We start from the raw sequence: 18077 nt of genomic DNA on the forward strand, positions 1-18077 counted from the left end.
AATGAAAACAGACTAATAGAAATGATGAACAAGGTCAGTGAGAAAAAGATCACTGGATTTTATTGAGAGGAAATCTTAACAGACAATTCCAGTGAACGGAATTTCATCAAAATGCTGAGGATGTAGGCCAGATGCCAGAAGGTTACGCTGGAGGAGCTTGCTCAAGAAATTTAAAAATCATCTACGGAGATGTCAGTTTAAAAACAGAGAAAAGGAAAGAAAAAGAAGGAAGAAAGTATGTGTAGGAATACTCAAAGTAGATACAATGTGATCACATTAAGTAGCAATATTGACATCTCCTTTACAATGATTCTAATATATAACTTATGCTGCCTAGAAAATTCTTAGTGTCACCAGGAGTTAAATAAGATATCACTGGTATTCAGAAGATACAAAGATTACCAAAAGCATGGATAAGTCATTTGACAAAGCAAAAGTTATCAGAAGTTTATACTGCATAATACAGGAAACCATTTCCTGAAGTCTACAGTAAATGTGTTCATTTATTTTTTGCTTTGTAAGAACAAGAACCCAAACTACAATATGTAGAAAGATTGGAAACATTCATCACTAAAAGCATCATTTACAAAGAGAGTGCTATGTAAATCTCATTAACACAGAATTAATGTTCAAGTGCTCTGATCCAGAGGAAATCGTTAAGATTAAGAACTTTAACTTAAATAAACAGAAATTCTCAGAAGACTGCCACTTCACGGCCTACTTGAAAATAAGAAATTTTAAATCATGAATGCACTACATGAACTATTTTAAAAATCAAAGAGAACAACTCAAATGGATTAATGAGAATACAGATGAGCAGGAGGAATCCCCACCCAGGAGCCCTCTTAAATGTAGCTCAGCTGCCATCCAGACAGCTAGTTCAGGCAGGCCTGGGCAACCTAATTCGAATGTGGGCTCCCGCTCACCACCCCTCCTACAGTCTCCATCTCAGCTACCAGAGTCACCATCTGCCCAACCATGCAACCATTCTTGTCCTTTCACCTCACTCTCCAGATGCTGATTCCCACACAGTATTACTGACATTACCTAGGAGAAGTCTCTGACAAGTGGCCACTCTGGCCCAGCCCCTCATCCTCAGTCTTATTTCCAACCCTCACCATCTTCCCTATGACTCATTGAACCGATCCTTCACACATTTTGTCAGATTTATTCCTAAGTGTGTCATTTGTTTTGAGGCTGAAAAGGATGTTACATCATGACCAGGTAAGGTTTATCCCCAGAATGCAAGGTTGGTTTAACATTCTAAAACCAATCCATCTAAGTCACCACATTAACAAAGAAAGAAAGAAAAAATATGATCATCTCAAAAGATACATAATAAGCATTCGGGAAAATTCAGTATCCTTTCCTAATTTTTTAAAAAAAATTATCAGTAAACTAGGACTATAAGGTTCAGAAAGATAAAACAATTATCTTTTATGTTACAGAACTGCTTTTAAAGTCAGCCAAAGACTAAACAACATCTAATTCTTTTTCTGCTTGCAGTCTTACGTTTGCTTTCTTGCTTTTCTTTCTTGTCTTACAATTTTCCTGAGGGGCTATTATTTATACAGCAATAATTTTCTTTATCATAGGATATCTTATGCCTTGAAATGAATGTCAGAAAATTCTCTGTATCCTGTCTTCCTTGGCAGAACAAGGAAAAAAATCTAGGATATTCAAGTTTTGATTTACAAAACTAATAAATTCTGGCTAGGGGTGAGTCACAGTGTTATTACTCCCTTACGGTCTTAAGGTGGCTCCACAGTCTGCATTAAGGAGTCTGGATCTTTAAAGTGGCATTCAGGATTCTTCACTTGTGGTCTCACCTTACATGCTCTGACCTCATCTTTTATGGCCCTACTTCAACAATATTGCCCCAAATACACACATACATACACACACACATACATATACATACATATATATATATTTTAAAAGCCCGTTTCTCCTTGTTTTTGCTGAGGCTGGTCCTTTGGCTTAGAATGCCTTTCCACCACTCCCTGCGCCTTTTTGCCTGCCTCCTTCCCAAGCCGTCTGTGACCCTTTTAGTGGGAACAAGCATCTGTCGAGCACCCGTCATGTGCCAGACAGTCTGCTACGCATGGGGAAAGATGAAAGGAAAGCACTTCTGCCTTCACGGAGCTTGAAGTCTAGTGGGGTGACAGACAAGGACAGTGCCAACAACTCCGCCCAGTGATGATGAGACTGCACCTGGAGAAGGCAGGCAGGAGCCGTGCGTCTCTTCAGCTCTCAGGAAGCGGAGCATTCCCTGCAGTTGGGTTCTGTGCAACCTCCTTCACCATAAGAACTCCTGTTGACATACTAAGGATGGTCTCCATTTCAAAGATGGCCTGAAGTAACCCGTCCACTCTAACAAAGCGGGTAAAAAGCTGAGGTTCATTACAGATCTGTTTGAAGCCAAATAAATATAAGGTTTTCCCTCCTTCATTCTGCCTGTTTCAGTAGTGGAGATATTTCTAGGGGTGGGGGATAGAATTCTTTTTGTTTGACGTTGTCTCTATTTAAACTGCTTTGGATTTTTTAGAAACTAATAATGTCACCTAAATGTCCTTACCCAAAGCAAACATATTTGCTTTCTGTCAGTCATTCTCAATAGCAAATCTAACACAATTTTCCTGTTTAGCAAGAAATGCAATAAAAGCACACATCTCCTTCCACTGTCTGGTTTTTTTCCTACTGTCTTCACATGGATCATGCTGAACGCACTGGTGGCGGCTGGTTTTAAGAGAATAGTTCGTGAGTCCCACCTAGCACTGCAAAGATTCCCCGGAGTCCCTGCGGACCCTGCGGATGAACTACCTGGTGCTTCTCGGTGACAGCGTCTTGCAAAGATTTCAGGGTTTCTGAGAATCCTGGTGTTTTGCTGCCATGAATCATAACCTGGGAGAATACTGAAGCGGGGCTAGCAGCTTTATACATTTGCTAGACAGGTGTTTCTAGGCTTCCTCCAAATAAGCATGTCAATGCCTAGATTATTTGGATGTTTATGTTAAAATTTAATCTCAGGCTGGGCGCAGTGGCTCATGTCTTAATCCCAGCACTTTGGGAGGCCAAGGCGGGAGGATCACGTGAGGTCAGGAGTTTGAGACCATCCTGGCCAACATGGAGAAACCCCGTCTCTACTAAAAATACAAAATTAGCTGAGTGTGGTGCACACGCATGTAGTCCCAACTACTTGGGAGGCGGAGGCAGGAGAATCGCTTGAACCCAGAAGGCAGAGGTTGCAGTGTGCCGAGATCGCACCGTTGCACTCCAGCCTGGGCGACAAAAATGAAACTCTGTCTCAAAAAAAAAAAAAAAATTAATCTCAAATGTTTATTAAAATTCCTTCTCAGGAATTCAGGTATTATCAGTTAGTCGCTGAGGCACCCCAAACTAAGCTACTTTGAGAGAGCTTACCATGTACCATTTCTATGAGACACACCGGAAGTGTTCGTAAGGATGCTTGTGGTCCAGTCCTAAAGACAACAAAAAATGTCAAAACAAATTGAAAAATATTTCATCTCTTAAGGTGGTGGTCCTCAAACTGTGGTCTCCATACCAGAAGTAGCGGCAGCACCTGGGGACTTATTCTACATGCAAACTCCCAGGCCCTCTGCAAATGGGGTCCAGCAAGCTGTGGCATAACCAGCCTTCCAGGTGATGCTGATTCTGGTTAATGCAGGTGCCACTGCCTTAAGTTGCTGGCATGATCAGATGTAGCAGCCTATGATCAACAGGAAGACACACTGGAAGAGCAGAGCAATTCTTTAGAGGTCATTTCATTTGCTTTCCTGTTCCCTCATCCAACGTTTAATGACAGCCTGCTCCATGTCAGCCCCTGTAGCAGGCACTGGAAATGCAGAGGTTCCTGTGGTATCCCACTCTGATTCACGGACACAAAGTCTACCGGGGAAACCACACATACATGCCATCGGCCCTTGAACAACATGGATCTGAATTGAGCAGGTCTGTTTAGAAGCAGATTTTTTTTTCAACCAAAGGTGGAACAAAAACACAGTATTGGTGGGATGTGAAACCCACATATTTGCAGGGCCAACTTTTCATATTCAGGGGTTCTGCAGGGCCAACTGCAGGACTAGAGTATGTGTGGATTTGGGTGTATGGAAGATCCTGGAACCAATCCCCCGTGTATACCAAGGGGAGACCATCATTTAAAACGCTGGCAGTTGGTGTTGATGTTGTTCAGACAGTGTTTGTTGCTCAGCACAGCAAACCATCACTGACATAGGCCCTGAACGGGCCCCGTGGACACACTCTGCCTCTTCCGTGGCATCTCTGTGGTGAGGCCTCTGCAGACGATCCGCCTAAAACAACGAGCAGGAGTCACTCCCGTGTCTTTCCTTGTTTGTCCACGTGGTATTTGTTTGCTGCTTGTCTCTTCTGCTGGATGTCAGCTCAGGAACTTCGCCTTGTTCACTGTTACGCCCCCAGCATTCAGAACTGGGCATGCTCTAGGTGCTCACTGGATGTTTGCTGAAGGAATGGATTACATGAAATGTCACAGGGGTTCCTGGAGACAGTGATCATCATGCAAGGCAAAGGTTCTAAGGTGTCACAGGAACTCAAGGAACAGGCCGTCCCCCTTCTCTGTCCTTAACATCTGTGTTAGAATTCCACATGCAGCAGACTCTCTCTGCATCTCCTACTTCTACATTTCTTATTAAGTTTTGAAATTGTTGAGCAGATTAAAGGATTCGTTTGAAGCTTTTATGCTTAAACTTTGTGGAAAGAAATTCCCTGTCTCTGTAACTATTACTGGGACAGATTAGAAATAATTTGGAACTGAATTGGATTTGCTATTTTGTAAGCTTTTCTTATCTACCAAGGCTAATAGCAGAAACTTAACTCCTTACAATAGCCCCGGAGAAAGTATTATTATCTGCATTTCACAGATTGGAAACTGAGGGTCAGATAGGCTAAAGGGTTTATACTCCACTGCTCTATAAATATGGTTTGAATTGAGACAGAATGTTTTGTATCCCATGATAAGTTGGGAAACTTAGAAATTATACGTAAAGGGGCAGCAGGATATCATGGAAATAGCGTGAACTTTGGATTCAGACCTATCCTGATTTGAATTTTAACTTCTACTTAGTAACTGCTTGACCTTGGGCTAACTTAATCTTTCTAAGCTGTTCAGTCATTTCCACTTGAATGATGGGAAGTTGCGGTCATGAGGGAAGTAATCTGTAAACACTGTCACCGTGCTAAATCTCCTCGGCGTCACATCCCGAGCCTCTGTCTCGCTCTTCTTCTGGCCTCGGCCTGTTCGGCTGCCTGCCATGCCTGGGCGTGCCAGCCTAGTAGAGGGGCCGGAACCGCGAATTCTGCCATCGGCCGGCCCGGTGCCGAGCCTGCCTCTGCCGCTGAACTACTGAGGGGATTCAGGGCAAGGCACCCAGCAGGGCCACGCCGCTGTCTTCATCTAGAAAACAGGAAAGCTGGGAGTGACCCCCGCCTCACAGGTCTGTGGTGAACGCGCACCGTCAATGCAGAGGAAACTCCAGGGGCAGGGCCCAGCACCAAGTGAGCATCGGAAAATGCTGGACAGGACACTGTGGCGGCTGCTGCTGCTGGAGGGAAGTGCGGGGTTCCTCCACTCTCTCTGGACTTCCCCATCCCCCCGTCTGCCTGAAGAATCCCAGCCGGTTCTCCGGGAAGCCTTCTCTCTTCCATGTCCCCCCACACCCCCGCTAGCTTCATCTCCCTCCCTTGCCTAAGCCCTTTCTCTCCTGGATTCCCTGTACGCCCACCCCCTTTCCCACCCAGCAAACCGATGATTACATGGCTGTCTTGGGAACAAACAGATGATGAAGGCACTGCCTGTCCCCAAGGAAGGCCACAGTCCCAACTGCACACCTCTACGGCAAGAGCAGCGCTGGGCACCATTGCTTCTGTGGATGTTCTCTCCCCCGGCTCTACTGCAAGATTTTCAAGGGCAGAAGCATGTCTTATGCAAGCCTGTGGCCATGCTCCTCACACAAATCAGGCTGCTGTAAGTGTTCAAGGAATAACTGGCATAATACGTGTTTTCCTCACCGCTGATGGGAACATCCATTCTGCTGCCCCCCAGGCCCCGAAGGGCTCGTGGAAACCATTTTTAATTTGTAACACAGCTTGATTAAGAAGCAATGCTATTTGTTGTATATCCTAGGGTTTTTTTTTAAAAAAAAACTTGAATACATTTGCTCCTAAGTTGTCTTTACAGATTCTTTTGGTCCATTTGCAACTGTAATTATTAAAATGTAAAAGTTAGCTGGGTGTGGTGGCTCACACCTGCAGCCCTAGTGCTTTGGGAGACCAAGGCAGGAGGTTCACTTGAGGCCAGGAGTTCAAGACCAACCTGGTCAACAAAGCCAGACCACATCTCTACAACAAATTAAAAATAAAAAAAAAATATTTTTTAAAAATTAGCTGGAAGGCCAGGCATGGTGGCATATGCCTGTAATTCCAGCACTTTGGTAGACCGAGGCAGGTGAATTACTTGAGCCCAGGTGTTCGAGACCAGCCTGGGCAACATGTTGAAATCCTGTCTCTGCAAAAAATACAAAACTTAGCCAGGTGTGGTAGCACGCACCTGTAGTCCCAGCTACTTGAGCCGCTGAGGCAGGAGAATCACTTGAGCCCAGGAGGTCAAGGCTCCAGTGTGCTCTGATCACACCACTGCATTCTAGCCTGAGCAACAGAGCACAACTCTGTCTCTTAAGAAAAAAATATAAAAGTATATAGAAACTTCATAAACATCCCACAATTCTTTATTTTAAAAGCTAAAGTAACGTATTTTACATGACGTACCTGAATGTTGTTAGAATCCCAAAAAACCCAAAGTTAAGCTTTATTCTGATCGAATGAGATAAAACATAGTTTACTGCCTTGCTTTGCCTCACTAATGAAGAGAATCTTCAGGCAACCCCATGGAGAGGGGCTGTCTGGCCTCACTGTCTGGAATATCCGGGTCAAGAAATGTGTACAGAAGGCATGCTTCACAAGCCCATGGCCAAGAGGCGCTTACAGTGATGGGGAGCTCAGCAATATAAGCAAAGGACAACAGTAACAGTGTGGGAGGTGCTACCATCCAGGTGGGAACGGACAGCAGACGAGGACACAGGAAGAAGGGCCTGACTCTGGGTGTGCCACTTGCGGAGGAAGGCTCAGCAGACCAGGTGACCTCAGAGCTCACCCAGGAGGACAGAGGAGCATGCCATGAATGAAAGGAAGTGAGCAAGAAGGCCCAGCCAAGCAAAGAGCCTGCGCTCAGGACCAGCAATGCAAGAAGACACGCCTCGTCCAGCCAGGTAAGCAGATGCGGATGGCTGGCCTCAGGCAAGCGCAGGCCACCTCTCATGGTGAAGGACAGGGGTAGCTGCCCAGGGCTGGTAGATGCATTTCAACAGGCAGAGGAAGCTCCATCCTGTTTCTGATTTGCTGAGAGTTTTCATTCTAAATAGATGCTGGGTTTTTATCAAACGCTTTTTCTGTCTCTTGAGATGGCATACATAGTTTTCCATTTTCAGTTTGCCAATATGCAGAATTACATTTGCAGGTTTTCTCATGTTAAGCTAACCTTGCATTCCCCAGATAAACCCCAATCCGTCAATATTTTACATAGGGTTAAATAGTAGATGCTCAATTTTTGCTTAAAATTTTTGCATCTGTGTTCAGGAGGGATATTGGTCTGTAGTGCTTTGGGTTTTACTCTTTGGGGATTTTTTCCCCCATAATCTCTTTGCCTGGTTTTGGTATCAGAGAAATGTCGACCTCACAGAATGACTTAAGAAGTATTCCTTCATTTTTAGGTTTCCTGAAGGAAGAGTCTACATAGATTTCATATTATTTCTCCCTTAAGTGTTTGGTAAGATGCATAAGTAAGCCATCTGGCCCCAAAATTTTCTCGATGGGAAGGCGTTTTTTTTCTTTTGTCTTTTTAAAAAGTTTTTTTTGGCTGGGCATGGTGGCTCACACCTGTAATCCCAGCACTTTGGGAGGCCGAGGCAGGCAGATCATGAGGTCAAGAGATCGAGACCATCCTGGCCAACATGGTGAAACCCCGTCTCTACAAAAAATATAAAAATTAGCTGGGCATGGTGGCGCACACCTGTAGTCCCAGCTACTTGGGAGGCTGAGACAGGAGAATCGCTTGAACCCAGGAGGCAGAGGTAGCAGTGAGCCAAGATCGCGCCACTGCACCACTCTAGCCTGGTGACAGAGCAAGACTCTGTCTCAAAAAAAAAAAAAGTTTTTTTGTTTTTTTGTTTTTTTACTTTCTAATCTTCTTTTTTGTTGACTTTTTTATTTTATTATATTTTCCATTTCAATTTTCTTTCTGAGCCCTCATGATCTTATATGGGAAGGTTTTAACAAAACATTCTGTTTCCTAAGTGGCTATGTCTATTGTGGTTGTCTATATCTGTGTGTAAGCATTGGTATTTTGTGTCTTCTAAGGAATTTGTCACATCATCTCAGTTTTCACATTTATTAGCATAAACTTTTTATAATATATTCATATCATTTTAATATCTATAAAATCTGTGTTATGCCAACTCTCTCATTTCTAATACTGTTAATTTGTGTCTTCTCTCTGATCAATCTGGCTGGAAGCTGATGAATTTCATTAACTGTTCTCCAAAAATAAGCTTTTGGTTGCTTTGTCTATGTTGGGTTTCTGTTTCCTATTTCATTGTTTTCCACTCTGATCTTTATTATTTCCTTTTCTACTGACTTTGGGTTTAATCTACATTTTTTTTTTTCTAATTTCTTAAAGTGAAGCACAACCCCTGGCTCCCATAGGAGCTGCCCATGAATGAAGCTACAGCTATTACACCTACCTGCTCAAATTTTAAGAGATAAGATGTTGACAAGGGGGAGCAGGAACCAACAGGCTCCCCAAAGCCAACCGTGCACAGAGCTTAAGGGAGGCCTGGCCCCGCCTCCTGGCAAACTAGTTTCGTTAGGATTTCAAAACTGCTTTCCAGCAAGCTATAAGCAGGTGTGGAGTGTTTACAGAGCAGTACTGCACATGGAGGGAAGTGGAATCTATTCAGAGCCAGAGAGCACACCACAATAAATGGCTGCAGCCGTGCATGCTGGTGTCCGCTCCCTGACTGTTCACAGTCGTTCCAGCCACTTGGAATGCTTTATCCTCCAGGTCTCAGCTGGCTCCCACATCTCTATGCAGCTCTGAAGGCTGTGCATAAGTTGGATGCCTTCAACAGGCAAAGCCATGGGTACCTCTAGTGCCACACGGCACACAGTCCAACTCAGGGAAAAGCCTCCTGTTGCCGGGCATTTCTGCAGCCCCAGTCCGTGATGTGGGCACCAAGTTTGGGCCCTTCTCAGAAGGGCTCTCAATGGAGCCCCTGCCATGTTCTGGTTACGATGACATGTTTTAGGCACGTCATATCCAACTCAGAGGGTAGACACCAGCCTGGCTTTGCAGTTGGGGGAAGCCAGGCTAGGCAGCACTAAGTACCTGGCCAAAGGCCCACAGCTGATCTGGGCAAAGACCAGACTCCCAGCTACTCAGGGGACCCGACATCTACCTGTTCCAGAGGCCCTTACACCCCTGCCTAGTCCAGAGCTGCTCTTGTTGTTAACAACCAGCAGGACTGTGACTGACCTGGACTCACTGACCAAATCTCATTTTCCTCCTTACATACAAGAATGAAGTCCCAATGAATTATTTCCTGCCTTGGTCCAACCTTCTTTCTTTCCCCTGCCAGGCTCTTTTATCATTTAAGCCTCCCAACAATCCTATGAAGGAAGCATTGTCGTTCAATTTTACAGAGGGGGATGCTGAGAGTCAGAAAAGCTGGACTGTCTTGCTGGCTTGCATAAATATTGTTTCTAAGATGCATCCAGTTCACACAGTCCCTATTTTCAACCCTAGAAGATTCCTCCTGAGGCATGCAGGAAAGACAGTCATGAACGTGGACAGACACAGTCACTCTAGCTAAATGGAGGAAGGCATCTTTCTGGAAAACCTGAGAAACACATGTTATCTTTCCCACTTCTCGGGGTGCTCCCTAGGAGCAGCTTTCACTGAATTACTTGTTTCCATGACTACACCATTCCTCGGTGATAGTTTTATAGGTTTAGCACGATTCCAATTAAATCACATCATTCCTGCTTCGGGGAGAAGGGCTCTGTAACAAGCTCATGGTGCCAGATGCCCCTACAGCAATAGATGTCCCCACAGACAGCACTGTCAGCCACTTCACTTGCACAGCTCCCGCTCCGGTCCCCAGAGAGGCTCAGCCGTCCCGCAGAAGACAAACCTCGACAACCAGAAAATGCCGCATGATTGCACAGGTTTGAAATCCACCATATTCACTACTGATGGATCTCAGGCAAACCCAACTGCTCCCTCTTACCCAGGACGCACCCACGCTCCTTCCGTGGGTGGCACAGCACCTTTACCTGGAAGGCCCTTCACGGACCTTTCCCATCAGATCCTGTCCTCCTTAAGGGTGGGACCACAGGATGAAGATTATTAGAAGAGACACAGAGGGCAGGCGCCAGGCACGGTGGCTCACGCCTGTAATCCCAGCACTTTGGGAGGCTGAGGCAGGTGGATTGCCTGAGCTCCGGAGTTCGGGACCAGCCCAGGCAACACAGTGAAACCCCATCTCTACTAAAATACAAAAAAAAAATTAGCTGGTCCTGGTGGCGGACACCTGTAGTCCCAGCTACTTGGGAGGCTGAGGCAGGAGAATTGCTTGAACCCGGGAGGCAGAAGTTGCAGTGAGCCAAGATCACGCCACTGCTCTCCAGCCTGAGCGACAGAGCAAAACTCCATCTCCGAAAAAAAAAAAAAGGAAAAGACAAAGATTCATGCCCTGACTCCACCACCCATAGACGTGGCGAACTTGGGCAAGTCTTCCCTAAACTTCCGCTTCCCCACTCACCTCATAGGATATTTACAAGGATTGAGGAAACCTGGGAATGTCAAGCACCCGAACAGTCCCTGCCCGGCAGATCCCAATCCATAAACGTCAGTTCTCTTCCTCTCAGTTCCCACGCTAAAGCTGTGGAGGAGGGTGCCCAGGCCACTCGAGGAAAGTGGCTGGCCTCCAAGGGCAGACGGGGGTCACAAGGCAGCAATGAGACAGAGAACCGATGAAATGATGGTCCAAGGGGAAGGCATCAAAGGCCTTGAGTGCAGGATACAGAGGCGTTGGGACTCTGTCTACAGGTAAAATTCAGAAAAGCTGTAGTGAAAGAAGAAGGTGTCACAGTGTAACTGACAGAGACCAAAGTGGGTAACTTGGAGAGTGTGACATCACCTCAAAGAGCCTCCGTTTTCTCCTTAGAGGATAATAGCACCTACTCAAACAACTCTCAAGGGAATCCAAAAGGAGAATTTCGATGCAAGTGCCTGATACGCAAGAGTTCCTCAGTAAACGGTAATGATATTTTAATCATTACATTTAAATACATGTACGAACATTCATCTCTATCTATATACATTTATAATGATTCCAAAGAAAAACAGCACATTCACCCTTGCAACACTCAATTGAAGAAAACAAAATCCATGCCACAGGCACCAAGACCCAACCAAGTGTGAAGAGCATCTCCTAGATTTTGAAATGTTACCCTAAACTGTAAGAGCCTATCCTGTGAGACACAGAAAAAATCCTCTTCTTGTCTAACAGAGTATCTCAAATGTGAGAGATGCCCCCCAAAAGAAGTATGAGTGGATCACAAAGCAAAGGAAGGAACCAACGAACTCCGCGTGCCTCTGAAACCCTTGGCAGCCTGGCCTGTCTCCTCTCAGCCCTCTCCGTGCTCCCGTGCTCAGGACGGCAGGCCTGCAGCAGCATGCCATACACACACAGACTTCAGGGGCCTCTGCACCTGCCAGCCGCAGGTTCGGGAATGCCCTCTCCACCCTGGCCTGCTAGCTCGCCCCAGCTTCTTCTTCCTTCAATACTCCACTTGAGTGCAACTTCCTCTCACAGGCCTTCCTCGACTTCCTCCGTGCAGCCACAGCCACGAGGATCACCTGTATTCTAACCACTTTTTCTTGTTTTATTTACTTGTATCTTAGCCACCAGCCCAGGAGTTCCATGAAGTCAAGACAGCCATGATGCACCCTTGTTTCCCCATCACACGGCACGCTGCTTAACACGGTCCTCAGTGGACAAGGCTGAGTTACTGGCTTGTATGACAGCCCCCAACTCGAGGGCTCCTAAAAAGGAGGCCCCTGAAATCCATCATAGTGTCCCAACCCCGGGGCACCGTAACTGACTCACAACTGGAGCACAATATACGTTGTGCTTTAATTCAGCAAAGAGGCAGAGTGAGGGAGGGTCAGAAGGAAGCCTGAACCCAGCCTGTGCAGTCAGCGCTGCTAGGGGCTTAAGGGAGAGCACCACATCTGGTGCACTGCAAAATGGATGGAGTGATACAGCGACGGCAAAACAAGGACGTCCTCTGTAGCCTTGAGGAGGTCCTACTCGGGAGGAGGTCTGGAATGGCACAAGGAAGGTGGGAGGAAGACACGAAGCAGCACAGGGTTGAAAGTAAACTCTGTGAGGGACTAGAGTCTGAGGATGAGAACAGGCTGCGCAATGAGAGGGTGCCGGTGGCAGTGGACGGCCTCTGGCAGGATCTAAGCATGAGGAGTAGCACCAGAAGGGGACACTAGTCAGGCTCCTTTCCCACGAAAGATTCTATAACCCCACATCTGGACTTACAGCATAATACAAATAAATATACCCCCTACAGCTGTGTCAAAACAGTTTACAGACACATGTAAACACCTGCTCCCCAAAATTCCCGGGGCCTGCCTGTGCCAGTGAATCCCTACCGTAACAAGGAACAGAGATCGCGAAAGGGCCCACACTAGTGAGCAAGCTAGTATATTCAATGCCATGGCGAGCCAGGCACGGTGGCTCATGCCAGTAATCCCAGCACTTTGGGAGGCCAAGGCAGGCAGGTCACTTGAGGTCGGAAGTTTGAGACCAGCCTGGTCAACAATGGTGAAACCCCATCTCTACTAAAAACACAAAAATTAGCTGGGCATGGTGGTGCACGCCTGTAATCCCAGCTACTGCAGAGGCTGAGGCACAAGAATCACTTGAACCCAGGAGGTGGAGGTTGCAGTGAGCCGAGATCACGCCACTGCACTCCAGCCTGGGCAACAGAGCAATACTCTGTCTCCAAAAAAAAAAAAAAGTCATGGCGAAAGTCTAGAAGGAGTTCAAGTGCTCAGATAAAAGCATGCCAATAATCTATACAGAAAATCGCAGCTGGTCTCACAGCAAACGGCCAGCAGAGCTGCACGACGCCACCACGACACTCAAACCTCTCCACTACTCCACCAGCATTTAGGAATAAACACCTAAGATGTTAGTAGGCCCAAAGGAACATCTTTCCAAATCAGCATTTTTCATTCTATCCCCAGCTCTGAAAGAATAACCAGAAGGTAAATAGGTCTGAGGGGTGGGATTTCCAGAATTGCTTAGTGGGAAGCTTGGCTAAACCTCTGCCCAAAAAGCAAAGATGCAAATGGACAAAGTCATCAAGAACAACCATTTAAAGATGTTCAAACTGACCAAAGGCATACAACAAATTGAGAAGCATTTATTCATGACAATCTCGTTAATCTTGGTAAGAGCAAGGGAGACTGTGGCATTTTAGACAGGGACTGGTTCCACCGCCCCTGCTACTCCCAACTCCTTGGCACACAAGTTCGACCTGGCCAGGAGAGACAGGCAGAAGACTGTCTGCTGCTCTGCTACCTGCTGGAAGAGGCTGACTTTATTTGGATCAGAGGGTGGAAAACACATGTCCAGGGGTGTTGTCAAAAATAACAGTGGGAGGCCAGGTGTGGTGGCTCACATCTGTAATCCCAGCACTTTGGGAGGCAGAGGTGGGTGGATCACTTGAGGTCAAGAGTTCGAGACCAGCCTGGTCAACATGGTGAAACCCCGTCTCTGCTAAAAATATAAAAATTAGCCGGGTGTGGTGGCGCACGCCTGTAATTCCAGCTACTCTGGAGGCTGAGGCAGGAAAATCGCTTGAACCCAGGAGGCAGAGACTTCAGTGAGCTGAGATCGCACCACTGCACTCCAGCCTAGGTGACAGAACGAGACTCCCATCTCAAATTAAAAGAAAAAAAACCTGGATTTTAGGAGGAAACAGTCAGGGAAGGTAACACTGCAGCTGGCCTAAAGTCACAAAACTAGTTGGGGAAATGATAAAACAGCAGACCCGCCAGAAATTCAACAGGAAGAGCCAGTAAATGAAAGAGCACAGAAGGCCTTGGTAAGCCCCCAGTTACCCCAGTGAAACCGTTTCTATAAACTTTATACAATAAATCAGGGAAGAAAGGAAGGGGAGAAGGAAAAATAAAAAAGCCTGAAGCACACTCGGCGTCCATCACGAGGGCAGCCTGCCCGACCTGCTTCCTCAGCGTTGCCGGCGCCTGAATTGCCCCAGAATCACACAGACCTTGCTCCAAGACCCTAGTTCCCCTAACAGCTCCGTCGACAGCCACTTGAACATTACAAAACATTACGTTTTCCCTTTGAGATATTCTTTCCGGTCCTGCATACCAGTGTAACTACTGACATCTGCTGGCCTGAAGGACCCCACTTATGCCAGGTGTCTGAGGGACCTCACGGAGAGTTAATTCATCAAAGAATGCAGTTTCCACATCCTGATGTTTCATCCCCCTCACCACAACCAATGACCCCAGCTTTTCAGGTCCTTACCTTCCACGACCCCCTTCTAACCCACAGCCCAGAATTCCTCAGGGAGATGGGTTTAAGGGTCTCCTCCCACCTCCTCGTGTGGCTTCCTGCTGTCATTAAACTATTGCTTCGCTGCAAACCCTGCTGTCTCCATGTCATGGGTCTGCTACTATACACGGGGCAAACAAGCCTGTTGGTCCCACAACGCTGGAAACCTGGGCAGCTGTGCACATGCACAAGCCCTCACACGTTCAGGACAAACCAGAGAGGGCCCCCATGAGCCACTGACCCTGGCCCAATGTGAGGCCTTGTGAATTCAGACGAAAGAAACAGCCCTGCAGTTTGACAGCAATCCCCAAGGCACGTGCAGATCCATCGGGGAATGGTGGAAGGCCTGCTGAACTGAAGCATTTCAGCACAACCTCTAATCAGACACTGGCTGCCCACAAAGCTCCAGGGCACCTGGGGCACGCCCTGGGAATCCAGGCGAGCAGTAAAAACAGGAAGGAGAAAATCATCAACAAAGCAGAGACGTCACACACTGAGGAAAACAGACTCCACGAAGGTAAGTCAAGGCAAGTTGCAAAACTGATGGACACACAAGAAGAACAGCAACACACAGCGCCAGGGGAGGGCGGCGGGGCTCAGCCTCCAACTTGCTACGATCCATTACCTAAAAGATCCAGCTTTCCACAAAAAATTGTGAGACATGCAAAGAAAGTCTGCCTCAAGCCCACCAGACAGCACCCTCCTGTACTTGGTAGCTCTGTGCATGTGCCGTGCGGTTGCACACTGGGGCCTTTGCTGCCTCTGCTGCGAAGCTTCTCCCACACCAGTCCCCTAGCTAACCCAAGAGCCCAGCAACACAGTAACCAAGCTGCCGTGCAAACAGAAGCTCTCCAGGAATGGGGCACTCCCCGCTACCAACAACCCCCTTCTTTACTGCAGAGCCCAAAAGGGGAGAGGACTCTTCCCCTAAAACTAGCTCCTTCCAAGTTCAATCCACTGACATGACCTCCATCAACCAGAACTGGCCTATTCCTTCTTGCCATGACCTCATCAGATAGCACCCCTCCTCTTGAGCAGCTCCAATGTCTCAAAGTCCATTGTATCACTGACTCACAAGCATCTTGGCCAAGCGATTCTGATGTTCCTAACCAGTCCCTGCCCTCTTAAATTTGGCATGAGGACTGTAAACAGCATCCCAAAGGCTGGTCCTGAACACAAGCGTGCCTGAAAGTGACATTGCCGCCTGCAGCCCAGTCACAGCTCTTAGGCCCTGCAGTCCTCCTGCTCTACACGCTGTCCCTGGGCCAGCTCAAACAGCCAGAGCTTCCCATGTGCTGAAGACTCAAAACCCCGGAGCACTTGTGTAGGCCTCTCCACGGAGCCAGCAGCCACCTCTGCTCATGCTGGCCCACAAGCCCGCGGCACGTAGCTTTGCACTGACATCCACTTGCTACCGGCATATCTGTCTTGGCTTCCTTGGTGCTTCCAAACCAACAATTGGGAAGGGTTGCCAAAAGATTAAGAAAAATGTACAGGGTAAACATCCGAACTGAGGTATGCAATAAATAAACTTTTCAAATGAATAGAGAAATGGCAGGAGAGAGTCTGCTTTAATCACCGCACGCCTGGATTCAGCCCACGGAATCTCCGTGTTCCAAGGACATAAGAGTTTGCAACACCAAACAATGCACTCAAGCTTCACTGTGACGGCTTTCCAAAACATTGTCCAAGAACAAAGAATACCAAGAATCCAGCTTTCAAATACACATAGCCTTTCCTTTCTGAAAAGGACTCAGAGCTGTGCTTCAGAAACGGCTTTGCAGAAGCCCGAAAGGCACGTGGCAGATGCCGTCTGCCATACCCACTCACCTTCACGTGGCTGTAGTCGCCTGCTTTGTTGCTCTCGGGTGGGTTCACAGGTTTGCCCTCCACTCGGGGCCGAACGACCTGCCGAAAAGGACTGGACAGGGGAAAGCCACTCACACTGATTCCATCTACAAAATAAGAACAAAAATCATAAGTAACACGTCAGCTTGGTTTTGGGGTTTGCTGTTGTTGTTGTTTGGGATGGGTCTCGCTCTGTCGCACAAGCTGGAGTGCAGTGGTGCAATCTCTGCTCACTGCAACCTTTGCCTCCTGGGCTCTGGTGATCCTCCCACCTCAGCCTCCCTAGTACCTGGGACTAAAGGCATGCGCCACCACACCTGGCTAATTTTTGTATTTTTGGTAGAGGTGGGGTTTCACCAAGTTGCCCAGGCTGGTTTTGTTTTTGTTTTTGTTTATGTAGGGGATTTTGTTCAAAAACTGTGACTGTAAGGAGCATGCCAGTTTCTGTCCTGACTATTCTATCTTGTATCAGTTACAGCTGCCTGATGTGTCCTCCATAAGCACATATTCACGTCTACTATGAGTAAAAGCTGAGAGTGCATCAGTCCTTAAAAAGGACAGCTCCTGACCACCTGGATGTGATGACCGAGGCCCCAGCCTTCCCTCTGCGTTTGGACCACGCAGGGCCCATCTCTCTCCTGGGCCTCTGCTGAGCCGCTCCTCAGGCTGGAATGAGTTCCCCTCCCTTCGTGCAGCCAGCTCTCTCTTGCCGCTTGACCTTAGTCTAAGTGCTACCTCCTCACCCAGCTTCAAGCAGCCACCACTCTCTGCCACAAGACCCTACTTAAACCTCCGAGGAGCCACACTCTGCCATCTGGTTTTTTTTCTTACTTGTTAACAGTATCTATCGATTGACGGGTCTAACCCACGAATCATCTTTAAGTCCTCTCTGCATCTCATGTCGCACGTCCATCCCAAAAGGAAATCCTGCTAGCTCTGAGAGTATGTCCAGGGATGGCTTTCGTGGTTCGCACCAACTCAGACTCACTGTAGTTTTCCTCCTGGCTCTTCTCCCCCGTTGCCTTCACTCCTTTCCCTAAGTCAACTCCCCACACAGCTCGCAGAGTCTCCTGAGGAAAGGGGGCTCACACCCTGCCCCTAGCACTCAGGAGGAAATGTCAAAGTCTGCACTGGTCTCCAAGGCCTCTGCATGATACACCATTTAACAGAAGAGAAGACCTGGCGGAATGAATGAGATATTTGACTGCAGTTTTATATATTCTCAAGAACGTAAAGATACTGCCTCCTGAGGAGTTATCTTCAAGTAGCTGCAGCTCCCTAACAGAACCCAGCTGGCATGCGGGAGAAGTCTACCTATGAGTATGGCGAGTATCACAGACTTCCAGTGTAAACCAGGCCAAGAGAACAAACCACCAGAGGCAACTTGTGCAAGAAATCACGTTCATACTGATTTTGACTTAAGATACATGGAACAGCAGAGACAAAAGGGCAAAT

The 18077-nt window shown here is 47.2% G+C and overlaps 1 protein-coding gene across 12 annotated transcripts in view; it reads right to left on the reverse strand.

The window, feature by feature from the left end:
• Positions 1 to 18077, reverse strand: part of TRAPPC9 (trafficking protein particle complex subunit 9) — a 733986-nt gene that overhangs the window by 471544 nt on the left and 244365 nt on the right. For all 12 annotated transcript variants that reach the window (XM_001142596.8, XM_063816568.1, XM_063816569.1 and 9 more), the window contains one exon: positions 16605 to 16729. In XM_001142596.8, the coding sequence (XP_001142596.4) occupies positions 16605 to 16729 (125 nt within the window). The remainder of the gene's footprint in view (positions 1 to 16604; positions 16730 to 18077) is intronic.

This window comes from Pan troglodytes, chromosome 7, assembly GCF_028858775.2.
Source record: "Pan troglodytes isolate AG18354 chromosome 7, NHGRI_mPanTro3-v2.0_pri, whole genome shotgun sequence".
NCBI lineage: Eukaryota > Metazoa > Chordata > Mammalia > Primates > Hominidae > Pan > Pan troglodytes.